Source organism: Astyanax mexicanus, chromosome 1, assembly GCF_023375975.1.
Source record: "Astyanax mexicanus isolate ESR-SI-001 chromosome 1, AstMex3_surface, whole genome shotgun sequence".
NCBI classification, from domain to species: domain Eukaryota; kingdom Metazoa; phylum Chordata; class Actinopteri; order Characiformes; family Acestrorhamphidae; genus Astyanax; species Astyanax mexicanus.
Genome location: NC_064408.1, coordinates 12311427 through 12328179, shown reverse-complemented (window position 1 = coordinate 12328179; position 16753 = coordinate 12311427). Strand labels below are relative to the sequence as shown.

Here is a 16753-nt window from a genome sequence, read left to right as displayed (position 1 = left end):
AAGTGCATCATTAGATTCACAAAATGCAAGAGAAAAAGACACAACACCCTTCCCTGGTAGTGAGCATGAGACAATGCATGGAAATCAAACCAAACAGACACACCAAATCAAATCAAATCAAATCAAATGAAAAAAACAAAAGAAAATCAAAACAGATTCATCACTTAGGCCTAAAGAAATCATCATCATCATTGTTATAATCATCATCATTCATCAGGTGGGCTGGGGACACTCAGCACGTTCCTCAGAACCACTGGCCTTCACACAGCAGGTGATTCTGATCTTTAGCAGAGCTGATAAGAGCGAGAGGTTTGGGTGATTTAGAACAGAGAGAGCAGTTGACTGAGTGAACGGTCAGTAAAGCAGGCATGCACAGAAGTTTCAGTAAAAGAAGGACGCTGTCTGGAAACAGACACCACACACTGACCGCTCTCATACTGCGGTGGAAAACTACAAACTCAAGACTGACCACTTTAATCTTACCTCAGTATGGCTATAGAACATTTAGTGATATAAGAACCTTTCAGATACAAGAACCTCTGACCCTCTGTTCATCATCTGTCATCACTGCACTGACCTGATACCTCATGATTTTTTTCATGTGTTTGTTATGGAACGTCTACCTTCCTCACAAAATATGAATACATTTAAATTTGTATTCTAGGAATGTAAATCTTTAAGTAATAGCAGAGTGCCTTAATGAACTGTGTTGTGCTTTTGCAGAATGGCTTTCTAGGAATTTTGTTAGGGCTGTTTTCACACCAATTTCGTTTTCAGATTGTTCAGATTGTTTGGTCAAGTGTGAACACTTTATTTTCACCTGCACATCAAACATTTGTCACATGGTTTCTGAATGAGCACCATTTCCACTCTTTTTTTTCAATTTTTTATCAAGCAAACACTGAGACCTGGACTTTTGTTTAGTGGGAATTTTTAATTTAAGCATAAAAACTAAACATTGTCTTTGTACAGGAAGTTGTTTTTTGCAACAACAAAAAAAACAATGGCCATATATAAGTATAGTATTTTTTTATTATAGGGTCCTATTTATGCTAAAATGTCTGGACTGGCTGTAAAAACTTATGACAGGGATCCCCGCCATCTTGTTTTCAATCAATTGAGTGTAATGTTGTCATGTGACCACTAGATGATACAAGCAGTGTCTCCATATGAGGACAAGGGGTCAACATGTTAAAAATAAGTATCATGATGCAGATATGAGAATGCACATTAAACATCCGTCATGTAATTTCTGTCAGTTTTTTTTTCAAACCCTTGGTTTAGTTTGATGACTTGTTTTGCTATTGATATATTGTTTTACAAATTATTGTGGTACATGATATACCACTTCAGTTTCTGAATCAGTTTCTCTGATTTTGCTATTAATAGATCTCCTCCACCAGTCTTACACTCTGCTTTTGGATAACTTTATGCCGCTCCTGCTGCAAAAAGTCAAGCAGTTCAGCTTGGTTTGTTGGCTTGTGATCACCCAGCTTCCTCTTGATTATATTTCAGAGGTTTTCAATTTGGAAAAATCTAAGAAATTTATCATTTTTAAGTGGTATAGAACTATTTGTATTGATAATTTATTAGCAAAGTAATGCAATGAGACGATTTTAAAAAGTAATAACATTTGATATATTAACAAAGTTTAAACACTGCAACTGTAATATATTTTAAACACTTGGATGACTAAAATTTCAGGATCTAAAAACAATGTCCCCTCTTCTTCTTAACCATGAGAGAGATATCAATACATTCTTGATCTAAGTAAAAATCAAAGAATTCACTATTTTTAAACAATTCACATTAATGGACAATATTGAGTTTAAAAAGAATTGTAAGCCAGTTTAATAACTACATAATGTAATTATAGTAACAGGTCTATTTGATGGTTCACAACCATTAAAAACTCAGGATTTTGGATTCCAACCGAGAGCTGTCCAGACAGTTGGCAGCTGAATTTGCCACATCTGGCATGAAAATCTAATTGACAAATAAAATAGATGTGAAAACAGCCTGTGAGGGTAAAAACGAGGCTTTATGAAATTCACAGGTTCCAAAATACCTTCTGATCCACCACTGAGGCAGAGTTGAGACACCTGAGGACCCACATGGTAGACACTGTACTTTATATCTACAAACCTAATTGATCCTAAAGCTTTTAAAACAAATCACAAGAATCAGATGCACCTGTCCACTCAACCTCAACTTTGGAACCCCATGATAAAAATCAGTTCAATAAGATATATAAATGATAAACGAAATAAAATATAAGACGAATGTACCATTTCACCAAGAGACAAAAGGGATGCGTCACAAACATGAATGCATTCTACCGAAAAACAACAAAAGAAAAAGAAAAGAAAAGAAAAAAAAGAAGAACGGAGACAAGAGATGGACTTGAGGGGAGGGCAGTGTACTGAAGACTTCAGCATGAGAGCAAAGGTAGATTTTAAGGTTGGAGAAAGAAGAATAAACAAAAGCTGAAGTACTGAATTAATAATAAAAAAAATCATAGAGAACATATCGCTAAGAGAGGAGAAAGGAAAACAATGAAAAATAATCCGCCAACTTTTTTTTTTGTCATCATATATAAATGAGATAAGGAAAGAGAGAGAGAGATATAGAAAGAAGGAAAGAAAGAGAGAAAGAGAGAAAGAGGGAGAGAGATATAGATAGAAAGAGAGAAAACATTGAAGTCAAGCTAGGGTGCTTGTCACATTCTCATCTGCATAGAGACCACGTGCGTAGGCAGAGCGTTACCTACCTTCCATTTCAATCAGAGACACGTATGCAATTTTAACAAAAACAAGAAAAGGAAGAAAAAAAGGAGGGGGGAAAGGAGAAAGGAAAGTTCTCCGCAGCGGAATGGGAAAAAGACAATGAATTCTTTTTAGTATCCCAGCTAATTAGTAATTTGGAGCACAGAACTAAGAAGGAGACCAAAATAAAACAACAAATCAAACGGAAATTCCAAAAATAAATGGAGGAAAAAAAAAAAGAAGAGAAAATCGGCCAACATACGGAACAAAAATGAGGACAGAGAACGGAACAGAATGGAAGAAACCAAGAAACCAAACTAAAATCTACATGGATTGCTGTCTTTTTCGCTTGGACATATGTGCAGCCACGTAGTATTACAGGTAAAAAGAGTGGGGTTAGGAGGTGGGGAGGAAGGGGTGGGCGGGGACTGGAACGGGGATGGGGGGGCGGGGTCTATAGATATATTACAGTCAAGATGAGAGACAAAGTGAAACCCGTCGCACGGAAAGATAATAGATATTAGAACCTGCCGGAAGGAAGGAGGAGGTGGAGGGGGATAAATGAACATGCAGACTACGGTCGATGGGGGCAGAAAGCATGTCAGGAGGACAACAAAGAAGAAGAAGAAGAGCACACACACCACGGATGGACAGGGGGGGAAGGGGGGTGTATGAGGGTGGGGAGGGGTGTGGAGTGATGGGCAGTCACTGCTAGGATGGAGAACTAAAGTCAGCACATTTCAAAGGGACCCCAGTCACATTGTTTTATTTCTTTTTCAGGGAATTTTGCATTATTAGAGCATTCAGAGCATGATGGATTCTTCATTTGCAGAACTTTGTAACAACTAGTAAAACTCTCTTTGCTCTCTGCAATTAAACAGTAAAAACGTCAAAAAAGGCAGTTTTTTATGTTTTATTACGAAAACACCTTGATGTTTAATGAGTGTCAGGTCCGATTCTGCATGGCTTGGGTCCCTTTTTAGTGTAACACCTCCACTAAATGTTGCTTATCCTCCTATTTATATGTGAGTTTCCCATTTGCCCTACACAGACATATAACAGCACTTGAGATTTAGAGCATAAAAAAATAAAAAAAAGCCTTGGTATTTCCAGAGCTACTGAGATGTAAAATTGGGTGCTGCAGCAAAACAAAGTCAGCGGTGAGGAGGGGTAAGGGGAATTGTCTAGCTGCTGCCGTCTCATGAGGGATAAACAGCACCACTGTACTGAAGGGTAGAGTTCACCAGGCTACACCACTCGTACATAAGCTGTTTCATGACAACTGACATAAAGCTAATCAGTCATTTTAAAGTTAAAATCAAAACTATTAATGGAAAAATAAGGCTATCACAGTGACTATTTAACATGAACAGCGCTGATTTAACACTGGCAAATTTACCCTGTATATTATTAATTTAAACTGTAGCTTCTTCCAGAAGACATCACTTCAGAGTAGGGGTGGGCGATATGGCCCTAAAATAATATCACAATATTTCATGGTATTATCGCGATAACAGTACTCTTGGCGATATGACAAAAAAAAAAATACACTACTGCAACAACACAAAACTTACATTTTATTACTGTATACAATATGATAATGCACTCCAAATATCTCCATATATCCAGGATTAAAGTAAAATAAATGATACTGTACAGATATAATCTGTCTCTAATAGATATTTAATAGGAAATGAAAACAGTGTGAATTTTTCTTTTGCTTAAAACAGCATAAAAATAGTACTCTGTTGTGATAATTAGGGGTGAGTGTTATGGCACGATTTTTCAGGGTATAATATCGTTCACGATATTCAAAAATGTTGGCGATATTATCGCATACGATATGATATGGCACACCCCTACTTCAGAGGCATGAACACTATGAGCCTTTATATGCCTTTATAAATGTTTATGTAGGTGATTCATTATGCAAAAGACCCTAAGACCCGGACTTTTGTTTGGTGGGTATTTTTAAATTATATAAAAACTAACATTGACTTTGTGCAAGAAGTCGCTTTCCACAAAAAAAACAATGTCCATATACTGTATAGGTACAGTAGTTCATTTTTGTATTATTTATTTTTTTGTTGTAGCTTCCTATTATTGCTATGAAGCTAGAGAAGTTATTTTACATTCAATGGGACTTTTTACCTGGCTCATGTTTCTGTCTGGACTGGCTGTAAAAAAATTGACTGGTATTCCTGTCATCTCGTTTTCAATCAATTGAGTGTAATGTTGTCATGTGACCACTAGATGGTACAGGCAACGTTTTAAGTTAGTTCTCCAGCACTGAGGTTGGAGCAGTATTAGCATTAGCCGCTAACCACAGTGCTAGCTCTATCAACACTCAGAGGCGAGCATATTGGACTGTAGTTTTAACTGAGTGTTTACAGTGTTAAAACAAGCTACGTGGGACGAACCGACAGCTGATAGTGTTCTGGGTTACTGGAACACTCAGGGTTCCTCAGTGTAATGCTGCTAACTATTGGCTATCGCTGCTGCTAACTGCACTGTTGAATATACTGTAAATCTAAGCTTACTGTAAATAAACAAAAGCACTTTACTCACCCAAATAAACAGTTTTCAGTAGAGAAATCTGTGTAGATTAACATCCAGCACACGTTTGACTTTAAAATATATTTATTTTTTAGTTTTGTTTACTCAGGCACCCCCCGCAGCAAGACCTGCTTGAATTAGATGGGAAACATGGCGCCACCCTTGTTCCTATTACTCTCGCTTTAAATGCATCTTATAATGTGGTGCACTTTAAAACTGTATGATAGGGTAGTTGGTTTAAGCTTTAGGGATCTTGTGTAAAAATGAAAAACATCAGCTTCCTCATCAAATTTAAAATATTTTATAAAAACATTAAATATGAACATTAGTATCTGATACCTTCCTGTCTGCATGTTTCAGAGATATTTAAAACATTTATCATAAGGTATCTTAATTTATCTGAAAAATACACATTTCCTTCTGTTCTTGATGCATCTCACCATGCGCAACAGGCACAAATGTATATATATATATATATATATAGGTGTACAGGTGCTTTATGTCAGTAGTCATGAACATATATATGTAGTAGTCATGTAGCCTAATGAACGCTGCCCTTCAGTACAGTGTTATCAGACAGTCTGATACTGCTTATAACCTCGTAACTCTTGAGTCCTGAGTAAGATCTTTACCATCTGAAGCAATAAAGAAACAGTCAACATCGGGGGAGAGTCTGAAGAAGGTGACGCTGCCACCCAGGAGGTCACATGCAGGTCAGAAATGGTGGTCCACAAGAAGCAAGTAAAAGACGGGCTTTCTCAAAACTTTAGAGACAGATCTCAATGTTTTTTTGGATTGTGTTTTTTTAATCAGTCTTGGGGAAAAAGGAGGGGTCTACAGTGTAACTCGGCAGAACATGAGCGTTCAAACTGTATTGACAATAAAAAAAAACTATAACACACATACCCACTTTAACCTACTTGGTCCAGTTCCAAAGCATATGAGTGCTTTTTACACAAACAAGACAGAAAAGTTTGGGCATTTATTTGTGGGAAGATAATCACGTAAAATGAATAGAGGCAGAAATCAAAGGAGAGAGGGATGAAGCAAGCAAGTGAAAAGATAGATAGAGAGAGAGAGCATATGAGACCTCCTCAAAAGAATGCATGCAAATCACTAGGAGGAAATCTGGGAGACCTGACCAGATGTTAAGGTAAGTAAATGCTCAGTTTAATACAGGAAACTCCTCCCAAGTCTGGTGATCTTCATAAAGAACGTTTATAAAATGAACTGAATACACTCACCAACAACTTTGTTACAATATTGCCTTTTAAAGACTGTGGCCCAACTGCTGATACACATCAGTATTTTTGTCCCCCTTTATCTGAATTCTCAACACTGACTGATTCTACTCTATAACCTACCAATTCAATAGTGTACAATTTCTAAATGTATATAAAATAATTTAAAATAACAGTATAGACAAAATCAGGTAAAAAGCTTTAGCCTTTACCTTTTTGGTCTTTATTAATGTGTTTAAATGCAAGACTTGTGTGTGTGTTATGTTTTCTTCTTTATCTTCATTATTATTTTTTATTTCTTTATTATTATTACAAACCAAAACCCATTCAAAGTGAATTTAATAGCAATTAAAAAAAACTGAGGAGGAACATGACAACTACATGTATAAAATTTACTATAATAAAACTTAATATCAAAACTGCATAAAATAAATAAGGCAACAAAATTAGATATTTTTACTTCTCTGCATATTCCTGCATTTAGAGTAAATTAGTAAGAAACTCTCTCTGTCTCTTTTTATCCTGATATAAAAGACGAGTACAACATCATATGCCTGTTAATTGTTTCTCATTTTTCATTTAAAAAATTGCATTTATTTTTTACAAGCTTTTGGGTCTCACCAGTTGAGAATCGCTGTTTTAGAGGGAATGCCAGTATGCATAGCATATTTACTACCAAACATTATATGTACACCTCTTAGGAGAAAACATCTATGTACATCAACTGTACATGACCACAGATAGGCTACAGTCAGTAATATAAGGCAATATTAGGCTGATAAAGATAAAGGCCTCTGATTGGATGTACAAGGTGAGTTTTTTTTAATAAAGTGGGTGGTGAATGTATTCTGCTATTACCTGAAAGGTACTTGCCTACTAAATAAGGCTTAATAAAGGCTAAACATTCTTTTCTAGAAGTTTTACTGGAATTAAAGCACACCTGAGCATAAAAAAAATTAAACCTTTATAAGTGGAGCTGAAGCAACTCTGGAATCTGACGTGTGCAGCGTTCCTGCGGGGGTCAGTTGTAGTTTCTAGCTGTCCGGCTTCAGTTTTCTCCATCTGAGTTTATCTGGCTGAAGTTTTTTAGGGAATTACGGTCCGGGCGGAGGCAGCAGATTGGAAGAAAGATGGCCGTGCTCTGACAGTGTTTAAACTCAGAGCTCTGTCATCTCACAGCTACCTGACTGTGACTGAAATTTCAATCTACCGCGTTTAATCTGCTGTGATTTATGTCAACCGCGAGCATCCAGCAGCCAGCGTGGTTTACAGCCGGCGGATTCCGGCGATGTAATCTTGAGAGAAGTCAATGGGCACAGTGATGCTGCACAGCCCTCAATTGCTCTGTCACGTCTGCCCTTGGGAAAGCTGAATGAGTTATTCTGCCATTGCACCTTTCCTGACACAGGTTTGGCACTGAAAATGCGATGACTCATTCTGGAGCTTAGCGCTCTCGGCTAGGGCTGATATATGTATTTCCATTTTTCCGCAGATATTGATACTTAATGAAGAGCAGCATGGATTATACTTTTAACCCTGAAGAAATTGCATTTATTATCAAGACATATATTAAGGGCATACATGAATAAAGTTAAACTAAAAGTATATAATAAAAAGATTTTTGCTTCAAGACTAGTAATCATTAATGATTTACTGCATGCTGTTTGCATTTGTCAACTTTTTTGACTTTTATGATATTTATCAGATTTTCAGTTCGACTCAATCTGCTCTCAGTCTTGTCTAATCTTCCCTAAACTATTTATCACCCACAGTTAGGAGACTGTGCTGTGAACTATAAGAGACCTGGGTTCAATTCCCTTCCTGGGTGAGCCCTTATACATAAAGTGGCCTCTGATTGGACAAGCAAGTAGGTACAAGGCGAGTTTGTAATAAAGTGGGTGGTGAATGTATCCTAGTGATACCTGGAAGCTACTTGCCTACTAAACACTTCTAAACTACTTAACATCAAAGTAGCCTAGACCCTACTGGCTTGTCTTGTTGTGAGTAAATGTCTCACAATGACTTATTGTAAAGAAAATGTACATGCTGGTACCTATTGAGTGAAGGAAGCAGAACTAAAATTTGTGAAAATGCTGTATATTGAAATATAATAATAACAACGTTCTTGAAGTATACTCAGAATAATCCTTTCTCTGCTAAATTTCAGTATTCTTTTAGAAAAAGCATACTTTATTTGCACTGGTGACGTACTTAATATAAAAAATATACAGATTTGGAAAAAAATAAGAGTTTCTTTGATTTTACCAAATTGATAACCTTTATAATATAATCAAGAGAAAAATGGATGATCTCAAGCCATCAAACCAAGCTGCTTGAATTTTTGCACCGGGAGTAAAGACATAAAGGTATCCAAAAGCAGTGTGTAGGACTGGTGGAGGAGAACATGCCAAGATGCATTAAAACTGTGATTAAAACCAGGGTTATTCCACCAAATATTGATTTCTGGTCTCTTAAAACTTTATGAATATGAACTTGTTTTCTTTGCATTATTTGAGGTCTGAAAGCTCTGCATTTTGTGTTGTTATTTCAGCCATTTCTCATTTTCAGCAAATAAATGTTCTAAATAACAATATTTTAATTTGGAATTTTGAAGAAATGTTGGCTGTAGTTTATAGAATAAAAAAAACACATCAGAGAAACTGATTTATAAATTGTAGTGGTCTCTTATTTTTTTCCAGAGCTGTATACTAAGTGTTATTTTATATATACTATAATTACAGAATCTGCCATAGGTGCCCATATTTCTGCAATCAAACTGTGCTGAAACTTTAAACTGTTAAAAAACTTTAAAGTTTACTTAAATAAAATATGACTAGCATACTCAGTATAATATCAGTGCAAATTTATATCATATTAATTACTACGAAAACATAGTAATTAAGCACAAATAACATAACATAGCTTAAGTAAAGACCTATTTTAGTATAAATTAAGTATACTTTTTTCACAAAGGACAATATATCTATCAATTTATCTATCTATTGTCTAAGTAACACTACTAAAGTCTGAAACTTGTTAAACGATTGCCACAGTCATATTCAGCTGTAACAGAAGCAGCACGGTAGTTGATTTGTATTCCTCCACAAACTCGACGAGGTGTTTTTACGACATGCCTCTTTTACTCTTTGTTAACGGCGATGTAAGACATGAAACAGCCCTTGTGTCCTTAAAACTGAACCCTGATTACATTTCCATTTGTGCGGTGCTGTTTTTCTCTCCGCAGGCTATGAGGCCTGAATATTAAAGCATGCCCTGAGACACACTGAGCTTTGCTATTAAGAGAAAGATAAGGATTATCTGCTGTTCAGGAAAAAAAAAAATAAACCTTACCCCAACAAACATGAAATCCAGCTGAGAATGGAAAATAGTCACACAACTGAGCCCAATAGGTGTAAGCAAGGGACATAAATAAATAAATAAACAAATAAATAAACAAGAATCAGCTCACACATATGCGACTGAGGAAGAACAATCAAGTCAGTATAGGAGGCAGTGAGAGAGAGAGAGATACAGAGAGAGAGAGAGATACAGAGAGAGAGAGAGAGACCATTTGAGTGGGAGGACTCGAGTGAACAGTGTAGGGAGGAGGGCGAACAGGCGAAATAGAGGAGACTACATACATCGTTCACTCTCTCTCCCTCCAGGTGGTTGGGTCCGGAGTCTTTGCCGTTCCTCACTCGGCTGCTGCTGTGGTGGCCGTTCTGCCGGTAGGTGGCGTGCTCCTGGCCGAGGGAAGGGGACGGACTGTGGCTGGACCTCCCGCAGGGCTTGTGTTCATCCGTCTTGTGCTTCTGATTCGACCTGCGGAAGGTTTTTCATTCAGTGATTCACACACTATACACTAACGATCACTACCCCCATTTTAACCTCTTAAAATGCCTTGTCACGTATATGGGCTACAGGTGCAGGCGATACAAACCCCTTTTTTCTGCAGTAAAACAACTTTTTTTTTTCTATTTTTTTCCCATTCTCAGCAATTCATTAATAAAATTGCACTGCTGAGGTAAATGCATGATTTGAATTGCACTGCTGAGTTAAATACATGAATAAATTTGCACTGCTGAGGTAAATTTATGAACAAAATTGCACTGCTGAGTTAAATACATGAATAAATTTGCACTGCTGAGGTAAATTTATGAACAGAATTGCACTCCTGAGGTAAATACATGAATAAATTTGCACTGCTGAGGTAAATTTATGATTAGAATTACACTGAGGAAAAATCATGAATAAAATTACACCGCAGGGGTAAATGTATAATTAGAATTGCACTGCTGAGAAACAATCATGAATATAACTGCACTGCTGAGGTAAAGATATTTATAAAATTGCACTGCTGAGGTAAATGTACGGTTAGAAATGCACTGCTGAGGAAAATACATGAATAAATTTGCACTGCTGAGGCAAATTTATGAACAGAATTGCACTGCTGACATAAATACATGAATAAATTTGCACTGCTGAGGTAAATTTATAATTAGAATTACACTGCCGAGAAACAATTATGAATAAAATTGCACTGCTGAGGTAAATGTACGGTTAGAAATGCACTGTTGAGGAAAATTCATTAAGAAAATTGTACTGCTGAGGTAAATGTATGTATAAATTGTACTGAAGAGGTAAATTTATGATTAGAATTGCACTGCTGAGGAAAATACATGAATAACTTTGCACTGCTGATGTAAAGTTATGATTAGAATTACACTGCTGAGATAAATTTATAATTAGAATTGCAATGCTGAGGTAAATATATGATTAGAATTGCACTGCTGAGTTAAAGGTATGAATAAAATTGCACTGCTGAGGTAAAGGTATGAATAAAGTTGCACTGCTGAGGTAAATACTTGAATAACATTGCACTGCTGATGTAAAGGTATGAATAACATTGCACTGCAAAGGTAAATACATTAGTGAATTTGCACTGCTGAGGAAAATGTATAATTAGAACTGCACTGCTGAGGAAAATTTACAATTAGAATTGCACTGCTAGAGGTAACACATGAATAAAATTGCACTGCTGAGGTAAAGGCATGAATAAAATTGCACTGCTGATGTAAACGTATGAAAAAATTTGCACCTTGGAGGTAAATTTATGATTAGACTTGCACTGCTGACGAAAGATAATAAATAAATGTGCACTGCTGAGGTAAATACATGACGAAATTTGCACTGCTGAGGAAAATACTTGAATAAAATTGCACTGCGGGGGTAAATTTATCATTACAATTGCACTTCTGAGGAAGAATCATGAATAAAATTGTATAGCTGAGGTAAATTTCTATGCATCTCTAAAAAACATTAGTGCTCACATAGTTTTTCACTGAGATCTTTAAATAATTAGTACAGGAAAATGACCGTTAAGGTGCCGTTGCTCCACTCGCTCCACTGTTCAGGTGTATGGATGTGTGTGAGCTGCTGGTGTTTACCTGCTGGGGGATTTGGAGATGCTGGCGATGGAGGAGGCGGAGGCACTACGAGAGCTGCAGCAGCTTCCTCTGTGCTGAGGCCTCCTGCTGGCACTCTCTACTGGAGACCTGGAGGAGATGTGTACCCACGCATACCCACAAGTGCACACACACACACACACACACACACACACACACACACACACACACACACACACACACACACAAAGCACACACACACACACACACAATCATGCACAAAAGTTGCAAAGCTGTTCCAGAAACCAAATGGGTATAAATACTCCTGTTTGGCTAAATGGCATTTGTATCCAGTTCTATCAAATCACTTATTTTTCAAAATTTAACAGAAGTACACCAAGAACAAAGTCTTCTCTCTTTTATCTTCTTTCATTTTGTCCGTATTTGTGAAAGTTTTCAGAAAGCTTATAGATACAAACAGAATAGAAAAGTACCAATGAATAACATTGGTGTTGTAGCCAATAGTTCAAGTTAAACATGATCACTGTACTCTACAGTTTATAAATATATCAAATAAGAAACTCTAGCAACAAAACATTTTTCACACCATTTACATTTGTTTTCTGTAGCGTATTTAAAACATAGAGAAGTACAGAACATTTAAAGAACATATAAAGAGGAGAATCAACACTTGAGGACATCCTCTGGGTTTGTCAGACACCTGAGGGCGCTCTTGAGCGAGTCTTAATTTAATGGCTTTATATAAAGCATTCAAGCCAAATCCTAGTTTATAAATGTTTGATAATTTTCATACTAAACAATGTGCTCATTTCCTCAACACAGAACAATATCCAAAGTTTTAGAACTGAAGATATCATTTTTAAAAGCTTTCAGCCCTTTTTAAACATGCTCTGGCTATGACTCAAGCACCAGGTTACTAAAAGAAGAGGCAGATCACAGTAATGTAGCAGTAATGCTAACGCCTCTATTAAGGAAAACCTCAACCGGTTGGTTGTAAAAAAAATCAATAAAGGAAATATACAGGTATGTTTACTTTGTTTTGTTTTTGCTTTTTTATTAGCAAAATAACGTATTATACTTTCTAAAAATAAAAGGAATAACCTAGACAAGCAGTTAGAGGCTATTTTTGCTAGTTTACATTTTTAGCCATTAAGCTTCACTCACCCCCAATATTTATTACCACATTTATATTTTTTATAAAGGAGTGAAAATTAAGAGTATTAGTAGTGATCAGAAATGTTGTTGTGATTAGAAATCTTTGAACTGCCCTCCAGTGTGTACTGATGTATTACACAACATACATGCCGACATATAGAACACATAAAAGTCGGTGTGACAGCTACATCATTTAAAATAGATTTGTAAACATTTTTTATACATTTCTTTCATTTTCTCTCTAATTTTTTCCCCAATTTAGCTATGCCAATTGTCCCACTCATTTAGCTGTTACTCAGCTGTATATCCCCCATCACTGGTGATACCACAACACAAAGAGGGTGAGGCATTGCCAAGTAGCATCACAGCGCACTTGGAGAAAAGCGCAGCGACTCGGTTCTGATACATCAGCTCACAGGCGCCTTGTGCTGATCGGCATCACCCTTTGCAGTGATGAGGGCAAAGAGCACCAACTACCCACCCAGAGAGAGCAAGGCCAACTGTACTCTCTCAGGGCTCTGGCAGCTGTTGGCAAGCTGCATGACCAGAATTCGAACCAGCGATCTCCCAATCAGTGCTTAGTCTGCTAGAACATTCAACGCCCCGGCGTATTCATTTTTGTACATGTACAAATGAGCCTTTACATGTCACCTACAGTGCTCTGAAAGAATTGGACTACATTCAATATTTGACAAAGGCCAAAAGCCAAAAGCAGTGGAGGAATCCAAACTCACTTCTTTCTCAGTTTGCTCTTGTCTTTGTGTTTGTTCTTTGGAGATCCTGACCTGAGAAAATGAAAAGAAAAGAAAAAGAAATAAAGGAATTGATGGAAGCTTGAACAAACTGAGCAAATTGGATTTTTCAGCACTGAAGGAGAAACATTCACGATGAAAGACCTGAACCTTCTGTAACTCTCAGTATGAATGTTAAAACAGAGCTTTATAGTCAATACGCTGACAGGAGTCAAGGACAGGCTGCCTTAGAACAGAGACAGATGTAGGAATGAGGGGTTAGAATGTGTTTTTACCTGTGTCTCCTCTTTCTCCTGGAGCCAGATGCCGACCTGAAAGCAAGAAAGAGAAGGAAAGAAAGCAAGAAAGAAGGTTCAGGTTGACGTAAAGTAGATTTTAATTCTCTAGTGTTTATTCAGAACGATAAAATAAATAAAACACATTCAGTGAGCAGTTCTGTATTCCTGCAGAAGGAAAGGTCTTATTCATGACAAAGATGACGAAGCCTAAACAAAGAATATTTAGACTGGTTAGTGCTGGTAGAAAGGCTACAGTAACTCTCAGAGATATATCACTTTGTACAAACATAGTGCGCAGCAAAGCGAAAAACCCACTTTAACCCATGTATGTCTTGTTTTTCCTTTTTTTTTGGTCCTTTCTGTTCCTGTCCTCTGTTCTCCTGTCTTGTGTTCATAGCCATGTGCTCTGTAAGCACATAGCCCTGTTTTGTTATTGTCCTGTCTCTCCCCCAGCCCCACCCTGTCATTAGTTTGTTACCCCATCCCCTCATTACCTTCCCCAGGTGCTCCTTACCCTCGTAAAGTCTTCTGTGTGCCTTGTATCTTTTTGTTTGTTTTGTATTCCTGTTTGTTCTCATACCAGGTTTGTTTGGTTTTTGATCCTAGTGTTGTTTTCTTAGTTTTGTTTAGTCCTGCTTTGTCCTGGCCTTTGTAATGTAGTTATTCCTAGTCTTGTTTATTTGTTTTTTGCTTTCCTCATGTTTGTTTTCTTTGTGTTTAAATATTATACCTGCATTCACGCCTGACCTCTTATCTCTGCGTCCGTGACACAAAGCCTAACTGTATGCTTAAGGGCTACAACAGCAGGAGACAACCTTATAGTTCACCAACTGGACAGTTGAAGACTGGAGAAAAAATGTCTGGACCCAAAAGCATAACTAAGGTTTGGAGGTGTGTAGTGATTGGTGTAGTGACTCAGCAGACAGTTGGTGAACTCTGTGCTCTATGCTCCTCAGCATCCGCTGACCCCGCTCTGTTATTTTACACTGACAGAGTCGCTGTCGTTCCCAGTCTCCTCCACTGTGTTATAATATCACTGACAGTTGGCTGTGGAATATTTAGTAGTGAGTAGTGAAATTTCACAACTGGACTTGTTGTACAGGTGCTGCATCCTATCACTGTACCACAGCGCTGGAGTTCACTGAGCTCCTGAGAGCCAGAGACCCATTCTTTCACTAATGTTTAAAAACCATTAAAAAGGTGCTTTATCATCATCATCATCATCATCATCTTACTAGTTCCTCACACTTACATCACTTTTAAACACAGCTCTGGAAAAAAATAAGAGTTTCTGAATCAGTTTCTCTGATTTTGCTATTTATAGGTATATGTTTGAACAAAATAAACGTTGTTGTTTTAGAGCATTTATTTGCAGAAAATGAGAAATGGCTGAAATAACAAAAAAGATGCAGAGCTTTCAGACCTCAAATAAAATGCAAAGAAAAGAAGTTATATTCATAAAGTTTGAAAGGTTCAGAAATCAATATTTGGTGGAATAACCCTGGTTTTTAATCACAGTTTCATGCACCTTGGCATGTTCTCCTCCACTAGTCTTACACACTGCTTTTGGATAACTTTATGCCTTTACTCCTGGTGCAAAAATTTAAGCGGTTCAGTTTGGTTTGATGGCTTGTGATCATCCATCTTCCTCTAGATTATATTCCAGAGTTTTTCAGTTTGGTAAAATCAAAGAAACTCATCATTTTAAGTGCTCTCATTTTTTTCCAGAGCTGTATATGGTTTAATATTGAATCAAAAGTGCTGTTTTTATTGAATCAATCAAAGAACTCCTTTCAGCAGCTGTAATTATATGAGTGTACTGTACTTCATGTACGCTCTCAGGCAGTTGTGTGCTTTCCTCCCGCTGGTCTTCCTCACAGCAGTGTGAGTTTGTGTTGTTTAGACCCCAAAGCCAAAGCAAAGCCACAGTCGTGTCATGTTCTCTGTATGAGTCTCAGCAAGAAAGAGAGAGAGAGAGAGCGAAGGAGTGAACTCAAATAAAGCTGTCATGTCACGCCGGGGAGATGAGTAACTGCAGCTGCAGCCCTCCTGCTGCTCCTCACAGATACAGAGAGAGCATCTACATCCTCCCTTCTATAATTCAGACCTGCCGTGCTCTCTTGTGCTCTCTCTGCTCTTTTGTGCTCCCTCTTTCCTCCATTCCTACATCTTTCCTATTCTCTCACTCTTTTTCTTCTGTCAGAGTACAGTATGTTTCATATGAGGAGTTTAAATTATTGAGAGGTGAAGTTATACAAACTTATACTCCTTACAGTGATTGAGATTGGAAACAGATGTCTAAATGCCTCTACACGCATCTATATAACTGTATATATATTCATTCTCTAGTATTTAGACACTTTTTAATAGTGTTTCTGAATTTCAGAAGAAACAAAGGGCACGTGGATCTTGTATTGTATTTTTTATGATCTTAGTTAATTATTTTTTTTTATTTTACCATTTCTTATCATTCTTAGCACTTTATCATTTACTTTTACTATTAGTATATATATATATATATATATATATATATATATATATATTTTTTTTTTAATCGATAAATGCTTTATTTTATATGTT

At 37.0% G+C, this 16753-nt stretch overlaps 1 protein-coding gene across 2 annotated transcripts in view; it reads right to left on the bottom strand.

Annotated features, from left to right (window-relative positions):
- Positions 1–16753, bottom strand: part of srrm3 (serine/arginine repetitive matrix 3) — a 176792-nt gene that overhangs the window by 14984 nt on the left and 145055 nt on the right. For both annotated transcript variants that reach the window (XM_022665776.2, XM_022665775.2), the window contains 4 exons: positions 14171–14206; positions 13878–13928; positions 12010–12117; positions 10204–10384 (listed from right to left, as the gene is read on the bottom strand). In XM_022665776.2, coding sequence (XP_022521497.2) covers positions 10204–10384; positions 12010–12117; positions 13878–13928; positions 14171–14206 — 376 coding nt within the window. The remainder of the gene's footprint in view (positions 1–10203; positions 10385–12009; positions 12118–13877; positions 13929–14170; positions 14207–16753) is intronic.